General features: G+C 62.8%; 2 protein-coding genes across 7 annotated transcripts; one reads left to right on the forward strand and one right to left on the reverse strand.

Annotated features, from left to right (window-relative positions):
• The first annotated feature begins 1,464 nt into the window (after nucleotides 1-1,464).
• Nucleotides 1,465-6,965, forward strand: DNAJB2 (DnaJ heat shock protein family (Hsp40) member B2). Of its 5 annotated transcripts, XM_042041049.1 has the most exons (10): nucleotides 1,466-1,567; nucleotides 2,437-2,525; nucleotides 3,615-3,724; nucleotides 4,147-4,200; nucleotides 4,344-4,463; nucleotides 4,637-4,726; nucleotides 4,853-4,958; nucleotides 5,093-5,163; nucleotides 5,385-5,606; nucleotides 6,563-6,965. In XM_042041049.1, exons 2-10 carry the CDS (start codon nucleotides 2,461-2,463, stop codon nucleotides 6,571-6,573), a joined length of 849 nt encoding a protein of 282 aa, XP_041896983.1. In that variant the 5' UTR covers nucleotides 1,466-1,567; nucleotides 2,437-2,460; the 3' UTR covers nucleotides 6,574-6,965. The 5 variants fall into 5 exon arrangements, with proteins under 5 accessions (XP_041896982.1, XP_041896983.1, XP_041896979.1 ...); XM_042041048.1 differs by having other exon boundaries at nucleotides 1,465-1,567; nucleotides 4,347-4,463; nucleotides 5,385-6,965; XM_042041045.1 differs by having other exon boundaries at nucleotides 5,385-6,965.
• Nucleotides 6,966-7,129: 164 nt separating this feature from the next.
• PTPRN (protein tyrosine phosphatase receptor type N) lies at nucleotides 7,130-18,733 on the reverse strand. Of its 2 annotated transcripts, none has more exons than XM_042041019.1 (23): nucleotides 18,610-18,733; nucleotides 16,899-16,949; nucleotides 16,590-16,703; nucleotides 16,228-16,333; nucleotides 15,895-16,075; nucleotides 15,412-15,736; nucleotides 15,087-15,203; nucleotides 14,883-14,962; nucleotides 14,521-14,807; nucleotides 13,966-14,052; nucleotides 13,731-13,810; nucleotides 13,439-13,503; nucleotides 10,994-11,206; nucleotides 10,637-10,846; nucleotides 10,402-10,549; nucleotides 10,184-10,257; nucleotides 9,807-9,884; nucleotides 9,554-9,673; nucleotides 9,279-9,445; nucleotides 8,159-8,212; nucleotides 7,977-8,041; nucleotides 7,815-7,888; nucleotides 7,130-7,715 (listed from the first exon to the last, which is right to left on the reverse strand). In XM_042041019.1, exons 1-23 carry the CDS (start codon nucleotides 18,710-18,712, stop codon nucleotides 7,644-7,646), a joined length of 2,871 nt encoding a protein of 956 aa, XP_041896953.1. In that variant the 5' UTR covers nucleotides 18,713-18,733; the 3' UTR covers nucleotides 7,130-7,643. The 2 variants fall into 2 exon arrangements, with proteins under 2 accessions (XP_041896953.1, XP_041896952.1); XM_042041018.1 differs by having other exon boundaries at nucleotides 15,895-16,093.
• Between the last annotated feature and the right edge of the window lie 6 nt (nucleotides 18,734-18,739).

An 18,739-nucleotide genomic window follows, 5' to 3' on the forward strand; every position in this document is an offset into this window, starting at 1 on the left:
GCACAGAGTGAGCTGAGACCTATCATCTCGGGGGCCTTCTTGTCCCCACATCAGCTGCAAAAGATAGGGAAAGGAAAGCAAGGTGCCAAGACTCGGCTGGGTCCTGGTGGCACCTCCTCACCCTCCCAGCAGCAGGATGGGATTCCTGTGAAGCAGCCTGTGGCTCCATCTAGTGCCCATGCCAGCTCTGCACCCATTGCTGGGCAGACGGGCCAAATCAGAGCCCCTGGCAGCCGGGGAGGATGCCCCGGCTGGAGGCAGCCCCCAGGGAGCCCCTCCGTGCTCATGGGCAAACAGGTACAGGAGGACAGTGCTGCAATGGCATCCAGGGAAAAAAACCCCAGTGGCAGGAAATACTCCAAGCCATTGCTCAAGGAAATCATCAAGTTGCTGTCTGATGGCAGGGGACAAGGCTCCCATCCCTTCGAGAGAGAAACGCCTTTGGCACACAAGATGATGCCCTTGGCATTTCATCCACCCCAAGTGCACGACTCATGGCTGGGGAGGGCTCTTCTCGGGGATATCTGAAACTTGTCCCTGAGGAGTGCTGGGAATGGCCTCAGACTCAGGCCTCCCATTCTGCCAGGCTTCCCAGCTAGGGATTTATGGGAGGTGAGGAAGATATTCCAACTGTGGTGTAGGTGTGGCAGTGGATCCAAAACGCTTTCACCCTGCAGAGAGAACGAGCTCCCTCCTTCTCCCATCCAGACAGCAAGAGGGAATCATAGATCTCCGTGGCCAGGTCACATTCACAGGTGCAAGTGAGCGAGACCGCCCAGGACCCTGACGGTGGGTGAGCACAGCCCCTCTGCAGCACCTGGACAGGCAGGAGCCATGCAGGAGAGAAGTCAGCAACGCAGCTCTTAGTGCAAGGTCCCGGTTCTCCGGGGGCCTGGGCACCCTGGTGCTCGGCGTGGCCTGCAGCTCCCGGCTGCCGGTGCCACAGTGGTGGTGCCAGAGTGGTGCCAGAGTGGTGCCAGGCGGCCCGGGCTCCTGGCAGGGACCTGTGCCCGCCAGCCCGGCAAGCTGCGCCCCGTCACGTCCCCCGCCCCGACAAAGCGCTGAGTCACCTCAGCCGTCCCCCCCGGCCGGCTCCTCCTTCCCGGCGGGACCGGCCGGGCAGCTGACTCGGCGGCGAGCCAGCAGCACGCGGCGCCGGGGGCCGCCCCGGGGCTGCAGCCGTGCCCCGGTGCGGTGCGCTGTCAGCACCGGCACCAGCGGGACAGGTCGGTGCCGCCCCAGCCGCACCTTGCTGGCGCTGTCCGGGGCCCACCCGCGGCCCTGGGCGCGGAACAGCCGGCGCGGGGACGGAGAGAGGGCTGCGGGCTGGAGCGGGGCTGAGGCGGGCGCTCAGAAGGGGCCGGTCAGCGGAGCGGCCGAGCACGCCTCCTCATGACGTCACCCGGCCACCAGCGAGCGCGTGACGTCAGAGGCCGCGGTTGGCTGCGGGCGCCGCCCGTCACGCAGCGGAGCCGCCTCCAGGCCGGCGGTGGCCCGGCCGCGGGGGACGCGCGACACCGGCCGCGGGCGGCCCGGACGGGCGGGGAGGGCTCAGCGGCGGCCTCAGGTGGGCACCGGGGCGGGGCGAGACGGGACGGGAGGAGCGGGGCGCAAGGCGCCATCGGAGAGCGGCGGCCCTCGGCGCACGGGGGGAGCGGGGCCGGTGCGGTCCCTCGCCGTGCTGCCACCACCGCCCCTCCCGGTGCCCCAGATCCGCTGGCCGCAGCCCAGGGCCGCCCGCCGGTAGCGGCGGGGCGGGGTGCGGAAACTTCCAGCAGCAGCGGGTGGCCCCGGGAGCGCTGTGTTTACGGCTGGGCCGAGGGGCGGTCCCAGTGCCGCCGTGCTGGTGCCGGTGCCATCGCCAGCACCGCCCTCCCGTCAGCTGGGACTCACGGGCCGGGGGCGAGTACCAGGGCCGGGACGGTACCCCGGGGGGTCGCGGGGGGCTGCGGCGGCCGCGTTCTGCTCCTGTCCCCCACCCGGAGCGGGTCGGCCGATGGAAGTGTCCCGGCGTGCCCGGGGACGGGGAGGGTCCCCGCTGAGCCCTTAATCCGCTCCAGCCGCTAAGCACCTTAGCGGGCTGCGCCCTCCCGCTGCCCCCCCGCCCCGCGACTGAGCCCCCCGCGGGAAGTGGGCAGGGAGCGGCGCCGGCAGCGGGGACCCTTTCCCCTGCCTGGGCAAGTTGGGGTGACGCCGGCGGGACGGCGGTGCGTCAGCAGCAAAGGGTCCCCCCGGCTGGGGCTGTAGGTGCTCCCAGGTGGCCGAGGTGCGCGCAGGGTACTGGGAAGCTGGGCATGGCATGGCACTGAGCTGCTCTCGGGAGGCAGTGGGGTGGTCGGGGCGCTGGAGAGCGTAGGCAGCCCACCCTTGCTGTCCCACACCCAGCACTACCAGGCTGTGCCTGTGGATCCCTGACTTTGCCTTCTCCCCCTGCAGTGACGCCGTGGGACAGCTCACGTCATGGTCGACTACTATGAAGCGCTGGGGGTGAGCCGCAACGCCACCGCTGAGGACATCAAGAAGGCGTAAGTGCGTGGCAGTGTGCCTCTGCCTGCGGGGCAGAGACCCCCAAGCCACCCCCACATGGTGCCAGCGAGGCAGGGGCTTCCTTCGGGGCCGGTGGGGACAGGGCACAGCTCCAGAGGTGACAATTCAGCCTTTGTTTCCTTTGTATGGACGCCAGAGCGGGGTTGGGCTTTGCTGCCTACAAAGGCATCTTTTGGTGAGGTTTGGTCCCTTTGTTCCTGCTGTCAGCCTGGGGCTGGAGGCGAGTCTCTATGGCATTTGGAGGCTTCTGCCAGAGGGTTCAGGGATGGCAGATGGTTGGGGCACAACTCTGCTGGTATCAAAGTCAGGGGAGTGGAGCTCACAGGGTGAAGAGCAGCATGTCCCCTTTTAGGGATGAGGCCCTGTGGGCAGGTTGGTGCTGTGCCCCAGGCACTGCTGGGGAGCTGACAGAGCCTCCTGAGTCTCTGCAACTCCTGTCTGGTGCCCTGCCAAGGTGCTGCTGCTCTCACTGGGGTGAGGCAACACCTGAGGGGAATGCCAGTGGATTGCTGGCTTGCCAACAGGTGGCAGAGGTCCCTGTGGGGGGCTTCCCAAGAGTGAGTGGGAGAAGCTGGGAAGCATGAGTTAACCCTAGCTAGTTGGAGTGGGGAGGAAAGGGCTGCTGGTGCTCTCCTGGCCCCAGGGGGCCCCAGCCACCCCTGGTTCATGCATGCTCACAGTGGAGCCCATGAAGGCTCCAGAACAAACCTGTGAGCATTGTCCAGAGCCATTGATGAGAGCAGCTGAGGTGGGCACACGTTACAGTGCTGTGGTTGTGCTGCAATTCTAGGGTAATTTCTGTTTTGCTTGTTCAGTCTGTGTGTGTTGGTGTGTCTGCATAAATACGTATATATGTGTGTGTGTGTGTATATGTATGAAAAGACATACTCTTCTCAGGAGGCAGAACTAGTCCAGGAAGCTCCTGTTGGTGCCTGAGGCTGTAGGGCGCTGGGTGAAGTAGGCTTGGGGTGCCCCTGCCCACAGGCTGGGAGGTGCGTGCTCAGGTGGGGGTTGCTGGCCCAAGAGCCCAAGGGCTGCTGCGTGCCCATCACTCCCCCTCTGTGCAGGTACAGGAAGGCTGCGCTGAAATGGCACCCGGATAAAAACCCAGACAACAAGGAGTATGCTGAGCAGAGGTTCAAGGAGATCGCTGAGGCATACGAAGTGCTGTCAGACAGTAAGAGGCCGCAGTGATGTCTTGTGTGTGTGTGTGTCTGCCCGTGGGACTGCTTGCACTGGGGTGTCCTGCTTCTGGGCTCACCCAGGTTGCATCCGTGGCTGTCCCCCAGAGGCAGAGTGTCCCTACAGCTTTACCACACAGCTTGTGGTTACTTCCTCACATGTCTCCCAAAACAGCTCTTGGGAGAGATGCTGAGCTGTTGGCCTCCACAATGGGATCTCCCCAGATGGGCTGAAGCTTTTGCATTCTTGCCCAGGGATTTTACTTGGGTCTGGGTGCAGTGCTGGGGCAGCAGGGGCTTGTGCCAACCCCCTCCTCTTGCTCCCTGCTGTTCTGCACCTCCCTTAGTTGGGAGAAGTGTCAGTTCTCCTGCCCCTGCCTGGCAGCCAGCTTCCCCGCAGCCCCCTTTCTTCTTCCAGAGCAGAAGCGCGATGTCTATGACCGCTATGGCAAGGATGGACTCATGGGAGCAGGTGAGTAGGGCCATGGGGGTTTGTGCAGCTCTGGGTACATCCCTGTTTGAAGACCCAGTGTGGGGCAGTGCCACCAGGGCGCCCTGCCCTTCAGGGGAGTTGTCACCCAGGGCTCCATTTAACATTGAGTGTCTTCCCTCCAGCAGGGCCAGGGGGCTCCAGGGCCAGTACTGGGGCCCCCGAATTCACCTTCACCTTCCGCAGTGCTCACGACGTCTTCCGGGAGTTCTTTGGCGGGCGAGACCCCTTTGCTGAATTCTTTGGTGCGTGCAGGGCAGGGGAGGCTGGCTCTTGGGCATCTCTCTGTCTGTGGGGCAGCCGCTGAGCTTGGGGACAGAGCATGGCTGGCCCTGGCAGAGGGTCCCCATATCAGTGCCCTGCTTCTGGTTCACCAAGATGATGGGGTTATGCTGAAGGGGGGGCCTCTGGCTTTCAGATGACGTGCTGCCTTTCTCTGAGCTGCGAGGACCTGGCCCCCGGCACCATGGGGGAAGCCACTTCTTTTCCCCCTTCCCAGGATCCTCAGGTAGGAGATGCTGCCATTCCTCCCAGCAGGGGAGTCCTAGAACACCATATTCCCCTGTGCAGAGTCTGTCCCCTGCCCTCCTCTTGTCACCCACCCTGACACCAACCTTGTTGCTCCCTTCTCTAGATTTCTTCACCTCATCCTTCAGCTCTGGTGCGGATGCAGGACTGGGCTTCCGCTCTGTTTCCACCTCCACCACCTTTGTTAATGGCAGGCGCATCACCACCAAGAGGTGAGGGCGGTGCCAGCCCACCTTGCTCCCACAGACTTCCCTCCATCAGCAGGCCTTAGACCCTGCAGCTTCCCACTATGGTGCACTGTCTACGTGACCCCTGACTGTCCATCTGTTTGTCTGTCTGTCTGCAGGATTATTGAGAACGGACGGGAGCGGGTGGAAGTGGAGGAGGATGGGGAGCTGAAGTCAATCCACATCGATGGTGAGAAGTGGCACTGCAGACTGAGTTGTTGAGGTCTGCGCCCTTTCCCTTTGGGGTATCTGGGAGGTGCTGCATCCAGGTGTTGTTTTGGACTGAGCCTTGGTTAGCTCTGGTTTGGAGTTCTGCTCTGAAGGACTGGTGGGGTGGGTTGGAGTTGCCAGGGCCCCACACCAGCTCTGGGGAGCTGGAGCGGATGAATCCCCCAACCCCTGTCCCTACAGGTGTTCCTGATGACATGGCGCTGGGGCTGGAGCTGAGCCGGCGGGAGCAGCAAGCCTTCCCCAGGCCACGGCCCCCCTCCCCGCCAGCACCGGCCACACACCAGACCTCAAGTTCCTCGCCCGTCTGCCTCTACACGGACAGCGAGGACGAGGATGAGGACTTGCAGCTGGCCATGGCCTACAGCCTCTCTGAGATGGAAGCTGCGGGGCACCACCAAGCAGGTGGGCACAGCCCCCGCTCCCCGCTGGCACCAGGGGGCAGCCACAGCAGCCCGTCCTCCACCTGCCGAGCCCGTGGTGCCCAGGGGAGGCTGGAGCAGGAGCCACTGGGGGCCAGCAGTCCTGCTACAGTGGGGCACGAACCTGCCCCCAGAGTGAAGCTGTGGCCCTGTCCCCTGCTCTGAGCATGGGGCTGGGGTTCTGCCCCTCTCCGTGGGGCAGGGAGAGGAAAGCAGGGGTGGAGTCTCACTGCTTGGAACTTAGCTCCTGCCTCCCCTAGCAAGGGAGGGGGTCTCTTTTGCCCTGCCTCCTTGCTCAGGTGAGTGGCTGGCTAGTGGCATCCCAGGGTTGGAGGCTCCCAGGCTTGGAGGTAGTGGCTTGAAGTGGGACCCCTTAATGGGGTCCCAGGAAGAGGGGCAGCTCCCTGCCCTGGCTCCTGGAAGCGTGGGGTGCCCATGGGCAGGCGTGCCCTGGCTGTGCCTGCCCTTCTCTCCCTGCCTGCCCTGCAGGTGGGCAGGGTCTCCAGCAGGTGCCTCCCTGGCTGCAGCCTGCCCCTGCTCAGGCTGCGGGGAGTGCTGAGTTGAGCTCCCCTCCTTGCAAGGAGGGCTGTGCACATAGCCTCTGCTTGGTGCCTTGTGTCTTGTGTCTTCCCTCTGGATGCTGTCGCTCCTGCCTGTACTCCCTCCTCCTCTGTCTCCTTGCAGACTTCTGCCTGGTCGCTCCCTTCCCTATGCCTTGCACACCCTCCAGGGTACTGTCCCTCCTTGCTTCCCACAGCAGCAGTGACCTTCCGTGATGTTCACAAGTGTTTCTACCCTCTCCATTGCCTGTAGTTCTGCCTTGGCTCTCGTCCTCCTCCTCCTGGGACCTTCCTCTCTCCATCCCTGCCCCTCCCCAGCCCTGGGCCAAGGAGGATTTCACAGGTGCTGTTGTGTACCCCCCTCCGCTTGTCTCCCCAGGTGTGTTCTGAGGCTGCTGCGCCCGGGGACCGCGCACGCCCACTCGCTCACGGAGGCTCTCCCAACCAGGACTCCGCTTTCTCCCTGCACGGCCACCCCCTGCCACCCCCTTCCCCCAGCACCCTCTGGCTCCATGGGATGCGGTGAGGGGGGGCATGACAGGGCTTATGGCCGAGCAATACCTGGGCCTGGGGGGAGATACCCTGGGCACCACAGGGATGGTGGAGAGGGTGGTGATGGGGGTTGCTGTAGATTAGGCTGCTGGGGGGTGCTGGCCGTAGGCAGCGAGGGGCAGCATGGCTGGGCTCAGCCAGCAGGGCTGGGCTCTGCCCCCCTCCTCGCTGTAGCCCCCCGTCTCTGAGCCCCTTCTGCTGCCAGCTGTCAATAAACCTGTTTGCAGTAACTTCTGCCTGTGCGGTCTTTCTGGGCTGGGGATGCAGGGTTCTCATCTTTGCCTGCAGGTGAGCTGTACGTGTCTGGCAGTTGTGGAGTGCCGGGATAGAGATGGACAAACGTGGCATTTCCTCCCTGTGCCATCCCAATATACAGTCAGAGGCCAGGCCTGGCTGCAGCTGCACGAACGTGACACAAGAACTTTATTCACATCAAGATACAAAATTATAGTTCTCTAGAAATTTTTCTTCTGCTCGAGTGACTAGGCAGGGAACACAAAAAGGGGACCTGGAGTGGGGCTGGCCAGGCCCCCCTGCACCCCATGCTCCCCCCAACTGTGGAGGACCCGTGCCATGGGGACAGGAAGAGAGCTAACACAGAACTGACAGGTTGGGGAGCCCCCCCCCGGCCAGCTCACAGCAGCACCACCTGGTGTCCTCCTCCACAGGGCTTAGGGGCCATGAGCTCTGTCCCCTCTGTGGTGGCAGTGGGTGTGATGAGGTTCCTGCACGCAGAGGGCCTGAGGTCGATGTCCTTAGGGAGATGGGAAGAGAGGCCTGGGGGCAGGGGGAACAGAGCCAGAAGCACAGACACCATTTTGTAGGGAGAGCAGCCCCAGAGGCAGGTGAGGAGAGTGCGAAGCGCAGGGCAGGGGACAGACAAGAGGGGGAGGGAGGGCTCCTCGCCATCACTGCGGCAGCGCCTTCAGGATGGCGTTCACTTCCTCGGCCACAGCTGTCAGTGCGAACTCAAACTGGTCCTGTGGGAGCACAGCAGGGGGCATGATGGTCCCTGCCAGCCCCGCCCCAGGGGCTATGCGTGCTTATGTGGAGGGAGAGGGTCCCCAGCTTGGGCGTACCTTGGTCTGCACCATACCAGGCCGCTGGTCTCGGATGTGCTCCAGTGTAGCAGCTATGTCTATCTCCTTCACCCCTGGGGCAGAGGGAGAGAGGGGTGCTAGGAGGGGAGTTCACAGGCCAAGCTCATGGACAGGGCAGAAATGCTGCTTCCCTGCACCTACCTTTGGCCATTCGGTTCAGGACCATGTCGACAAGGATGTACGTCCCAGTCCTGCCTGCACCGTCACTGCAAAACACAGATGCTTGGTCCAGGGGAACTGCTTCCAATGGGCCTGGTCCTGGGCAGCAGGTCCCAGCCTTCAGTCACCCTCAAGCTCAAATGCCCCTCCATCCCCTGCAGTACCTGCAGTGCACGATAATAGGGCAGGAGCGACCCCGGTAGCACTTGTTCACTTTCCTGCAAGGATAAGAGGGAACAGATCAGTGCCTGGCTGTGCCAGGGTCAAGGCTGTGCTAGGTGTCCCTTGCTGTGCTCAGTGGGGCAGGGCAGCAGCACACCATGATGTGGCCCTGGGGGTCTGGCTCATGGCTCCTCCTGCCTCCACAATGGTGCTGGACATGGGATGGGGACCACCGGTAGAAAGTGGCCAGGGCAGGGAGAGGAGTTCAGTTCCTCAGGTGCCCAGCCTGGGGAGGGGAGCAGTGGCAGGACCCCCAGGGAGCAGCTCTGGTCCGGTGGGGCGTGAAGCTGGGGGCCAGGCACTGGTAGGCCTCCTGGCATGCTCCATGCAGCAGGCACGGCTGCCAACGATCACTTTTGTGACTATGCAACTGGAGCCAGATTACTAGCTGCAAATCACAAAAATGACGCCGGCAGCTGCGAGAGAGAGACAGAGACAGACAGAGAGAGAGAGAGAGAGTGTGAGCGGGACTGAGAGGAGGGCGACATTCTCAGAGACCCCCCTGCTGCCCTAGGCTGGGTCCCTTGCCCCGCACAACCTAGGTACAGTGAGCAGCCTGTGGCTGGCAAGTCCACCACCACCCAGGGACCTAAAGACCTGGGCAGGCAAGTCTCCTGGGAGCAGTCCCAGTCCTGCAGCTCTTGCCCTGGGCTAGCTGGGGATCCACCACTGGTTGTAGTGCATTGGGAGCAACGAATCACAGCCAGCTTAAGGCTGGCTCTGGTGGTTTCTTCTTGCACCCAAGGTGCCAGTTAATGCTGCCCTCCATGCCAGCTCTGGGCAAGAGCACTTTCCCACCCTCCCCATGAAGGCCAGAGAGCCCTGGCAACCTCAGCCAGAGGTTTCTTGCCCACCAAACTCTGTTGAGCCTCATCCCAAGCTGGCCAAAACCTGGCTCTTCTGCACCCTCCCATCCATGGCAGCTCCCAGTCCCAGCACCTGGTCCATGCCATGGCCCCAGCCCTCATCATATTGGCAGTGATGTCCTCACCCATCAGTCACCTGCATTTGGGATCACTGCTGGCTCCCCAAGGGCTGGCACAGTGCCAGGTGGGCGCTCACCTGCGGAAGTCAAGGAGGGGCCGGGTGGTGGTAGGGATGCCCTCGGCCGGCCAGCTGAGGAAGTGGAACTGCGTCAGGGTGCGGGTCTCCTGCGACTGCACATTTTTCAGGTAGAAGCTGCGCACCAGGAAATCCTCACACCAGATGTGCTCTGATACCAGGTTCACCTGCCCAAGTAAGGCAGACAGTGGGCATCAGTGCAGGGTAAGGGGGCTGGGATCAGGGGGACAGGGGCTGGAGGATACTCCATGCCCCAGGCTACTCAACACGCTTGCCTCGTAGATGTGGTAAAGAGAGGAGCCTTCGTCCGGCCAGTAGCGGTCACACTGCTTGACACTGTCCTCAGCCAGGGGGCTCAGCATGACAATGACAGTGCAGCCATGTTCCCACACCATCTGTGGGCAAGACGAGGGAGGTTTCACTGCTGGGGGACAGCCCAGGTGGGAGGGCAGTCAAGCCACTGTGACCCATTTTGTGGCCATCACACGAAGGAACCCCAATGGGCTGGCACAGCCACGTGACACTCACCTGCCAGAAGTCAGCAATAGTGTGGGACAATGGCCCCTGTGTGGCAATGTATGCTGGCATCCGTGGGTCATGCTCAATCTGGAACAGGAAAGGGGGTATCAGACTTTACACTCTATGGCCAGGGGTTGGTGACACTTGAAGGAGTAGGGGTATACTCCAGGCGTGATGGGAAAGTTGGGAAGGGAGATTCAGGTGCCCCAGCCAGGAGAAAAATGGGATTTAACAATTGCTTGAGCAATGGGGCAGGCACAAAGCTCACATCTGTAGCCCTCAGGGATGTGACCTCGGTCCAGCTCTATCCCAGAGTGAAAACCTCACCTGGGCTGGGCACATCAGGGAGCAGGGTGGCAGGGCAGGAGCCCCCAGTGATCACTCACGATTGGACTGGCATTGATGAAGTCACTGCGGGATGGGTTGCTCTCAGCTTTCAGCTTGATCCGCACGTGATCATCTGGGGGAACAGGCCAGGAGACTTGGTGAGTGCCCAGAGGAACTGTGGGCACACTAATGCTGCAACCAGCCATGGTCCTGAGCGTCCCCATGCCCCACACCCTGCTCTAGCAGGACAGCTGGTCCCTGGGGCTGGGATGCTCACAGGGCACATAGTCGGGGTTGCGGTTCTTCTTCAGGTTGGCTTCGCTCTGGGCGATGGAGCAGATGCTGGGCTCAGCTTGGTAGGCACAGAGCGCCTGCCACTCCTTGGCCAGCCGGTCCCGGTTGCGGAGGTGGTCCTCCATATAGGCCTGGGGCAGAGGGGCGGGGTCAGCCCAGCAGCAGGGGGGCAGATGGGGGGCTGGGGAGGGGGCTGCCACCCCTCTGGGCTGGCTCACCAGGATCATGTGTCCGGTGGAGATGTCCATGTTGGACTGGACAGGCTCCTCGCACCAGGAGGGTGTGCTGCTGTGGGAGCTGGGGCTGGGCTGTGGAGCATCGCTGAACTGGGACGAGACACTGCTGACCCTCGAAGTCTCCGCTGGTGCCGCCGGTGCCTCAGTGCGGCCAAAGAGAGACTTGGCAGCCATGTGCTGGCGGCACAGCTCCTGGGGAAGCCCAGCAAGAGCCCTGTCCCTTGGCCACAGCGCTGCCATAGGGCAGCCCTATGCACCCCGAGTGATGCTGACACGTGGCAGTGACTCATCCTGTGGGGACCCACATCCCACAGGGCCCCATATCCCACAGGGCCCTACCTGGTACTCGAAGGTGGTGTCGGCAGCACCCTCTGGCCCCAGGGCAGCCAGGCGCTCCTTCTCCCGCTGCTTGGCGTGGCGCCGGAGGCAGAAGGCCGCAGAGACTGTGATGGCAATGACTGCCACGCAGGCCAGTGCGATGAAGGTCAGCAGCACTGAGTGGAAGCCGTCCCCAAAACGGGATGGGCGTGAGTAGGCAGCAGCCTCATTTCGCTGGGGACCAAGCCAAGTAAGGGTTAGTTAGCATGGGGCTGGGGAGGGGGCAGAGACCTTATTCTACTCCACATTTGGGGTTGCTGGGGGTTAAAACAGAGCAAGGGCTATTCCTTCCTCTTCCTGAGGGTGCTGATTCTCTGGAGGAGCTTGGCCAACCCCAGGTAGCAGTACTTCCTGCTTCCCTGCTTCCAGCGCTCAGGGCTGCTGCCTGAGGCAGACCCAGCCTGGGCTGCCCTTCTACAGGGTGGGCAGTAGCCCCATAGAACTTTGGTTCCATGACCTCCTTCTGCCCAGCTGGAGATCAACAAGGGCTGAATTCAGCCCAAGGAGTTAATGGTGTAGGATAGGCAACTGCAGTGCTGGGTGTGCTGCTCCCAGGCGACTTTCCTGACTGAGGCTGGCTCTCCCCTGCAGCCCCTGCTCCACAGCAGGACACTGGAGGAGGCAGGGTGGGGAATGTGCCAGCACTGCTGGTACTGTCCCAGCTGTAGCGGCTAGGGGACAGGTCGTCCCTGTTGCCCTCCTCAGGACACAGAGCGGCCCCTGGCACCTTGCAGGTAGTGTCTCTAGGGCTCCTTCCCTGTGGTTGTGGGAGACACCCCAACCCATGCCAGTCCCATGCTGTAAAAGGATGTTGCTCAGGCCTTGCTGGACAAGACCCTTCCTGTCAATGCCATGACTGCCTAGGTCCAGCTGGGGCAGCACAGGGATGCTGGGGCATCGCCGCTTCAAACATCCTGTGCCCAATGAGCTGCCAGAGCCCTGCATTACCTCATTGCCACAGCCTCCCATTGGCTATGAGCCTGATGAGGTTACCGAGGGAACACTGCACCATCATCAGCTACATCATCATCATCATCATCATCGCCTGGGGATGTCCCCAGCCTAGGAGTCCCCGCTGCCACCTGCCCCCCAGCTGTGCCAGTCCCAGCACCTGACTGCCACCAGGGTCCAGCCAGTCCTACAGCCCGGGCACCCCCCAGGCCCTGCACCTCCCAGCTCCCCGGGGCATCCAAGCAGGAGCAGCCCTGCAGCCCCTGGAGGTGTCAGTGGAGCCAGGGGGGACAGAAGGGATTTCTCACCCAAGGCCTGCCCAGGCCCTGCTGTCTCCCTGCCTCTCTACATCCCTCTTCCTCAAATCTTGCACCAGTCCCACCATGTTCAGAGCCAGGAGGGAATGAAGAAAAAGCACAAGCTGGTTAGAACTGGGAAGGTTGGTGCAGAAGGGAGCCTGCAAAGCTGCCTCAGCCTCCTCTGAGCTTCATTTCTGATATCTCTGACATCTCTCCCGGTTCCTGCCACCTGCCTCATCAAAAGGCATTGCCATAGTGACACTCCACATATTGCTGATAGAGACAGGTTGCCTCAGTGGCCAGGCCACCCTTTGTTCATGGCCTCCTCCTCCTCCAAAGTTCCCCCTTCCTTCCTTCCCGCTCATGGCTACAGCCACATGACAAGAAGTGGGAAATGGGGACACTGGGCTGGGGATGTGCTACACCATTTTTCCTCCTCAGGCTGCAAACACAGGAGCCAGGCTTAGTCCTTATCTCCAACCCCTGCTCCCCGCCCCAGGAGACTGTTCCTGTGGCTCCCCAGAGGAGTACGGGGAGGGGTAGCCCCTCTCCAAACAGATGGTTCCTGTTCCATCCCTGCCTTCAGCTGCTTTGCCATTCTCTGGGGACATGATGGCATTTTGCCTGCCTAGCTATGGTTTCTGGGGTGCTCTGGGAACATCCCAGTGCTCGGGTGCTGAGGCCACAGCTGAGATGGGGTCTGCAGGTTGGAGGGAGGCAAGGGTGAGGATGAGCCTTGAGGGATACAGCCTGCAGCCCTCCAGCCTCGGGGGGAAGAAAAGCCTCTGGGAGTCCCTCTCAGACCACCTTCAAACACTGCGGAGCTTTTGTTTTGAAAAGAGCTGAGAGCCCTGAGAGTACAGACAGCTGGGCAGGATTGTTCTGCCAGGCACTGGAGGGGGATGATGGACGCACAGGACTGGAGCAGTCTCCACCAGGAGTCCTCCAACACAGGACTGGAGTCTATCTCCATCCTAAACACTGCCCAGTCTCCTCTACTCTTCAGCTGCCCTACAGACCTGCAGGGACAGCTCATTCACAAAGGCCCTTGTGCCCCAGGGCTGGGGGCTCCTGGCTTGTACCCAGTGGCAGCATCCCCACTCCCCTGTTGCTGGCCACCCCAGCCCCAAGGGACAGGATCCTTGCTCACTCCTACCTCTCCCACTCCTGTTTGCACAATCTTCAGGCCCAGCTCGTGCTCCAGCTCTCCCTTCACTTGCTCTGTGGACGGAGGAGATGGTCAGAGGCACGCTGCCCCTCCACACAAGAGACCCCCCAGAAACAGAGCCAAGGGATAGCTCTGACAGCTGCCCACTTCAGCTCCCCAGTGCAGCCAAAGGCAGTGGGATGTATGGTAGGAGCCCCCTCTTCCTGGTCCCTGGCAAGGGGCACCCCACAGCTGGGAGGGGAAGAGAGGACCAAGACCAGGGGGACACTGCTCAACTCACCAGTCTGGCTGGCCACATCTGCCAGTGAAAAGTTCTGAGGGTTCTGTCGGATGCGGAAGGTAAGTGCAGGACCCACAACGCTGCCAGGGAGAGGGGGAACACAGTGTGAGACCTGGAAATGGAGACCTGCCCTACCCACCCTCACCACAGCTCAGTCCCTCCTGTCCCCCTGCCTGGGGGTGCTGAGCATGGCCATGGCTGAGGCAGCAGCACCCCCTGGCCCCGGTCCCCTCACCTGATGTTGATGAAGCTGGCAGTGGAGAGGTGGAGGTGCTTGGCTAGGAGCTCCAGCAGCCGCACGCCAGCAGCCAGCCCCAGGGGCCTGTGGGGATAGTGTCAGGGTGAGGAGGGGTGGCAGGGGCGAGGGGACAGCCTGTGCTGCCCACAGTCAGGGAACAGAGACAGGCAGGCTCAGGGAGTCCCAAGCACACAGCAAGAGCAGGGTGTCAGGGTGGGCAGGAGGTAAGAGTGTGGCCGTGTGTGGTGGTGGGGGTGAGCTGACCCCCCCTTGCACACTAATGTGCACAGACACACTTGTGCATGCACACTCCCAGTCTCCCCTCCTGCAACAGTGAGTTCTGGCCTTGGTATGGGCTGATAAAGGAAGGCTTTGGGGTGGAACAGGGGCTGTGGGTAGAGAAGGGATGAGGGGGAGCTGACTCCATGGAAACCCAACCCTACCAAAGACCCAAACAGGTTCGGTCAAGCATGTGAAGCTGTGACAGCTGTTGGTGGGGAGATACAGACCCTTCACACACGCAGACCCCCTTGCCTGACCCCCAACTCTCACTTCTGGTCTGTGACGATGTAGCCATACTCGTCTGGTGGCCGCATGCCCTGCTGTGCCCCACCATCCTTCATCTCTGTGTAGCTCTTCTTCTCCACCACAATCTGCTTTCTGGGGCTAAGGGCATCTCCACTGTGTGCCTGCTGTGGCTCAGCCTGGGGAGCTGGTGAGGATGTTGCCCTGCCCTTTGTTCCATCCCCTGGGGATCTACTGGCTGGGATTTTGGAGGGTGGCACTGTGGAGGAAGGGGGTACTGGCTCTTCTCCATGCTGCATGTCTCCCTCCATCACCTGAAGGGAGGAAAAGGGAGAAGCTGGAATCTCAGAGGAGAGCTCTGGGGAACTACCTCCTCCCCCCCATCCCACCTTTGGCATGGCACCTCCTCCAGCATCACCCTGCTGCAAACCCACCCGTTTCGCTGTGGGCACTTCAGGGCCAGCAACACCTAGAAAGGAGACACAGGTCCTGCAGCACCCACCCCAAAAGGCAACACTCCCTACCCTGAAACAGGGCATGCTAGCACCTGCTGCTGCCAGTCCCTGCCTGTCCCATCCCTGTGCCTGGCTCACCAGAGCTCTGGAGAAGCTGGAGGAGAGTGGACAGGCTGCTTAGCTGCTGGGGACTCAACTCTGGCAGCCCCAGGCCATAGCTGGCCAGGAGGGAAGCCAGTCTCTTCAGGGCAGCATCTGCAAGAGGATGTAGCGTCAGGTTGGATGCTCTGCATCCGCATGGAGACCAGGAGCCAGGGATGGAGCAGATGGGGCAGGTGGGGTTGCGGGTATATGCTGTCCATGGGCATAAAGCCAAAGAGGAGGGAAAGTGTGAGCCACGAGGAATGTGGCTGTGGGTACAGGATAGGGACAAGGGTTGGTGCCTGGCTGGAGAACAAGGTACCTGTCTGTGCAGAGGGTGGCTGGGCAGCCAGGGGTGCTTGCTGCTCCCTCCCCTCCATGTTTCTGTAGTCATCGGGGAGCCGCAAGCTGTGCTGAAGCCTGGCGCTGGCAGGGTCCGGGCGACCAGCTTTCTCTCTGGGCAGGGAAAGCATGCCCAAGTCCTGGAAGAGATGCCCCCCATCCATTCCTGGCTGCCCGCCATAGGAGGGCACAGGGCCAGCCCCAAAAAGGGTCTGGGCAGGGACCCGGCCCAGCAGCGAGGAGGTCTCAGAGCTCTGCCTGGCTGAGCCGCTGGGATGCTGGTGAGCACCATCCTGATAGCCGAACTGCAACCAAAAGACATGTCAAATCCCACAGGTCCCCTGTCACCCCATGGTGGAGGCAGGGGGTACTCCAGCACCAGCAGAAAAGCACTGGGAGTACAACAGCTCCCTGCCAATCTCTACTTTTCTGCCCAGGAGAAGGCGCTCACTCCCCAGCTTACCTTGTGGTAGGAGTAGGGATTGAGCAGAGCCTCTTCGTAGCCCAGCTGGGGTGGGGAGGGCAGCAGGACGTGCTCCAGGTACCGCTGCACCAGTGGGGAAAGCAGCAGTGGTGGGGGCTGCTCCAGATGCTGAGCTGCTGGCAGGCCGGTGTTGGGGGGCAATGGGGCTCGCCGGGGCTCACTGCGGAGAGGCAGGAACCTTGAAGGCAAGCAGCGTTGGGGTGACTCACCTAGGTAAAGGGGGAGGTCCCTCCCCTAAACCCCATTTGCGGGGCAAAGCCCTTGCTACTCCACTGAGCTCTGCTCACAGGATGGCAGCTGGCACCATCCTACCTGTCCCTGGCCACCGGCTCCAGCGAGGGTGGTAAGCGGAGGCGGGGGATTCGCTCCATCTCCTGAGAGATCACATACTGGGTGATGCCATCCTGCCACGAGAGCCCTGCCATGGGAAGGGGCTGTGAGACATGGAGGCAGCCTGGCAACCATGGTCTGAGTGCATAGGATGCTGTCCTGATATTCTGACCCTGTGTACCATGGCCTGGGTTTGACCCCACTCCTCCCAGAATCACCCTCCTCAGCACACCCTGGCCCCGGGGCCAACAGGACCTCAGAGAGTCCTAGTGCCACTAGGCAATTCTACCTGACACCCCCTCCCTGCAGGGTCACAGCGACTCCCCCCATGCTCCCCCCTTCACCTTGTGCCATGAGATGTCGCAAGACATCCTGCAGACGCTGGAGCACGGGAGATGTAACCTGGAAGTAGGGTCTGTCCTGCACGGAGCCCACCTGGCACTGCCCAAATAGCCCATCTGCAAGACAGGGGAGGGAGGCAGTGAGACCGGATAAAGAAACACCCTGATGTGAGGATCTCCGGGCACAGCCCCACCTTTCTCCTGCCGTGCCCCCCTGCACTACACCCTAGGTTCCCCTGCAAGGCATCCCTGTACCCTCCACACCCACTTGGAAAGGGAGAGGGGATCCCTGCACCCCTGCTAGCCACTTACCCTGCACACACACCTCCTGCGGGGCACACAGCCTCCGGTCAAACAGGCAGCCTGGGACAGAGAGACAGACAGACGGGCCAGTCAGCACAGCATCCAAGGGGGGCTCCAATGGAATTTGCTCATCACCAGCTGCCTTGGGGACCCCTACGCTCCAGAAAAGTGGCACAGGGATGCAATGTGGCAATGGTGGGAGCGGACACAGCTTTGTAGCCCAGGGCAGAGGCTCGGTGCCTGTCTTTTCTGCCTCTCAGAGGCAAGATGGGGGCTGTATAGAAAGTATGCCCTTGGCTCGGGAGCGTGGGGAAGGCCTGGAGTTTTTTGGGGTGCTGGCAGTTAGGAAGGTAAGACTGAGGCAGCAGAGACCTGCAAAACCACATCTGTTGCCCTCCTACATGTGGTACTAGGAGGAAGGGATGCAACCTAGTGACACCGGAATCCACTCTCCCTGCGAAGCGAACCCCAAAGCATGGAGATAGTGATGTTGGGGGTGTGGGGTGTGTACCTCTCCAACCCCATTCGGGGGGCAGCACTTGGGCAGGGGGCGGCTTCCCCCTTCCTCTCCCCCCCCCGTCTCGGCCCAAGACCGTCAGCAGCGAGACGGCAGCAGGCGATGACTCAGCCCCGGATGGCAAGGAAGGAACGAGAAAACAACGGGGGGGAGGGGAGGGAGGGGCCCGTCGAGCCCGCCGCGGGGGAAGGGGGCTTGTGGGGATGAGGGTCCCCGAAAGCCCGGCACCCACGGGCCAGCGTCCCCCGGGGCGGAGGCCACGCAGGTGCGGGGCACAGGGCTCCACTGCCAGGGGAGACCCCAGGGACGGCGGCAGCGGGGGTCCGGGCCGGGCGGCAGGGCCGGCGCTGTCCGCGGTGCTGAAACGGCGCAGCGCTCTCCCGCCGAGACGCTCCGCTCCGCCGGGAGGGGCGGTGGCCCCAGCTCAGGGAGGCTCCCCCGGCCAGGACGGTGCTCGGCCGCAGCCGTCCCGACACCATTCCTTGCCTGCTCCCGGGGACAGCGGGGCCTCCGTGGTGCAGCCGGACCCGTCCCGGCACTCCCGGGCCGCTGGAGGACGAGGGGCGCAGCAGCCTCGGGCGTCCTGTAGTGAGTCAGCGGCGCCGGGGCCGTGCCGTGCTGTGCGGGGGGGGCTGCAGCCCTGCTACCGGCAGCGACACCCGGGTCCCCGAGAGCCCCAAGCACGGACCACACGGAACGAACTGGAGAAGAGCGGGTGCACCGGGCCGGGCGGGCTGCACTTACAGGCGGAGGGCAGCTAAAGGGCGGCACGGTCGCGGAGGAAGCCACGCTCAGGGCCGCTGCCCCGGGCTCCCCATCCCTGCGGCAGCCCCAGGCACCGGCTTTGCCCCGGCCACGAGCAAGCACCGTTCTGCTCCCGTCCCGTAGCTGCCGGCTCTCGGGCTCGGTGGGGCGGCAACTCTACAGCCGGCGGGGTGCCCCGGGATTAGCACACCCACCGGCCCGGCAGCCCCGGGAAAGGGGCGCCCCCGGCGCCAATGACGCACCCGCGGTGCCGGTTCCGGGCCGCCCTCTCCCGCTATCCGCCAGCGGCCAGACTCGCCGCTGCACGCCGTGACAGCATCTACAGCGGCGGCGACCGCACCGGCCGCGGAGCCCCGCGTCCCGCCACTCCCCGGGAATCTCCTCCCGGCTCCCGCGCTGCCCGGGGCAAAGCCGCCCTGCCCAGGGTCGCGGTCTCACCGTGTGCGGCGGTGGCGGCGGCAGCAGCAGCGCCGTCACGCAGCTGCCCGCGGCCGGCCAGGAGGAGGAGGCAGAGGAGCGCCCGGAGGAGCCGCCGCCCCATGCTCCGCTCACGGCCGCACCATGGCGC

The sequence above is a fragment of the Corvus kubaryi genome, unplaced genomic scaffold (genome assembly GCF_017639235.1).
Source record: "Corvus kubaryi isolate FWS band 111438036 unplaced genomic scaffold, C.kubaryi_AGA036_p1.0 37396, whole genome shotgun sequence".
In the NCBI taxonomy this organism is placed as follows: domain Eukaryota; kingdom Metazoa; phylum Chordata; class Aves; order Passeriformes; family Corvidae; genus Corvus; species Corvus kubaryi.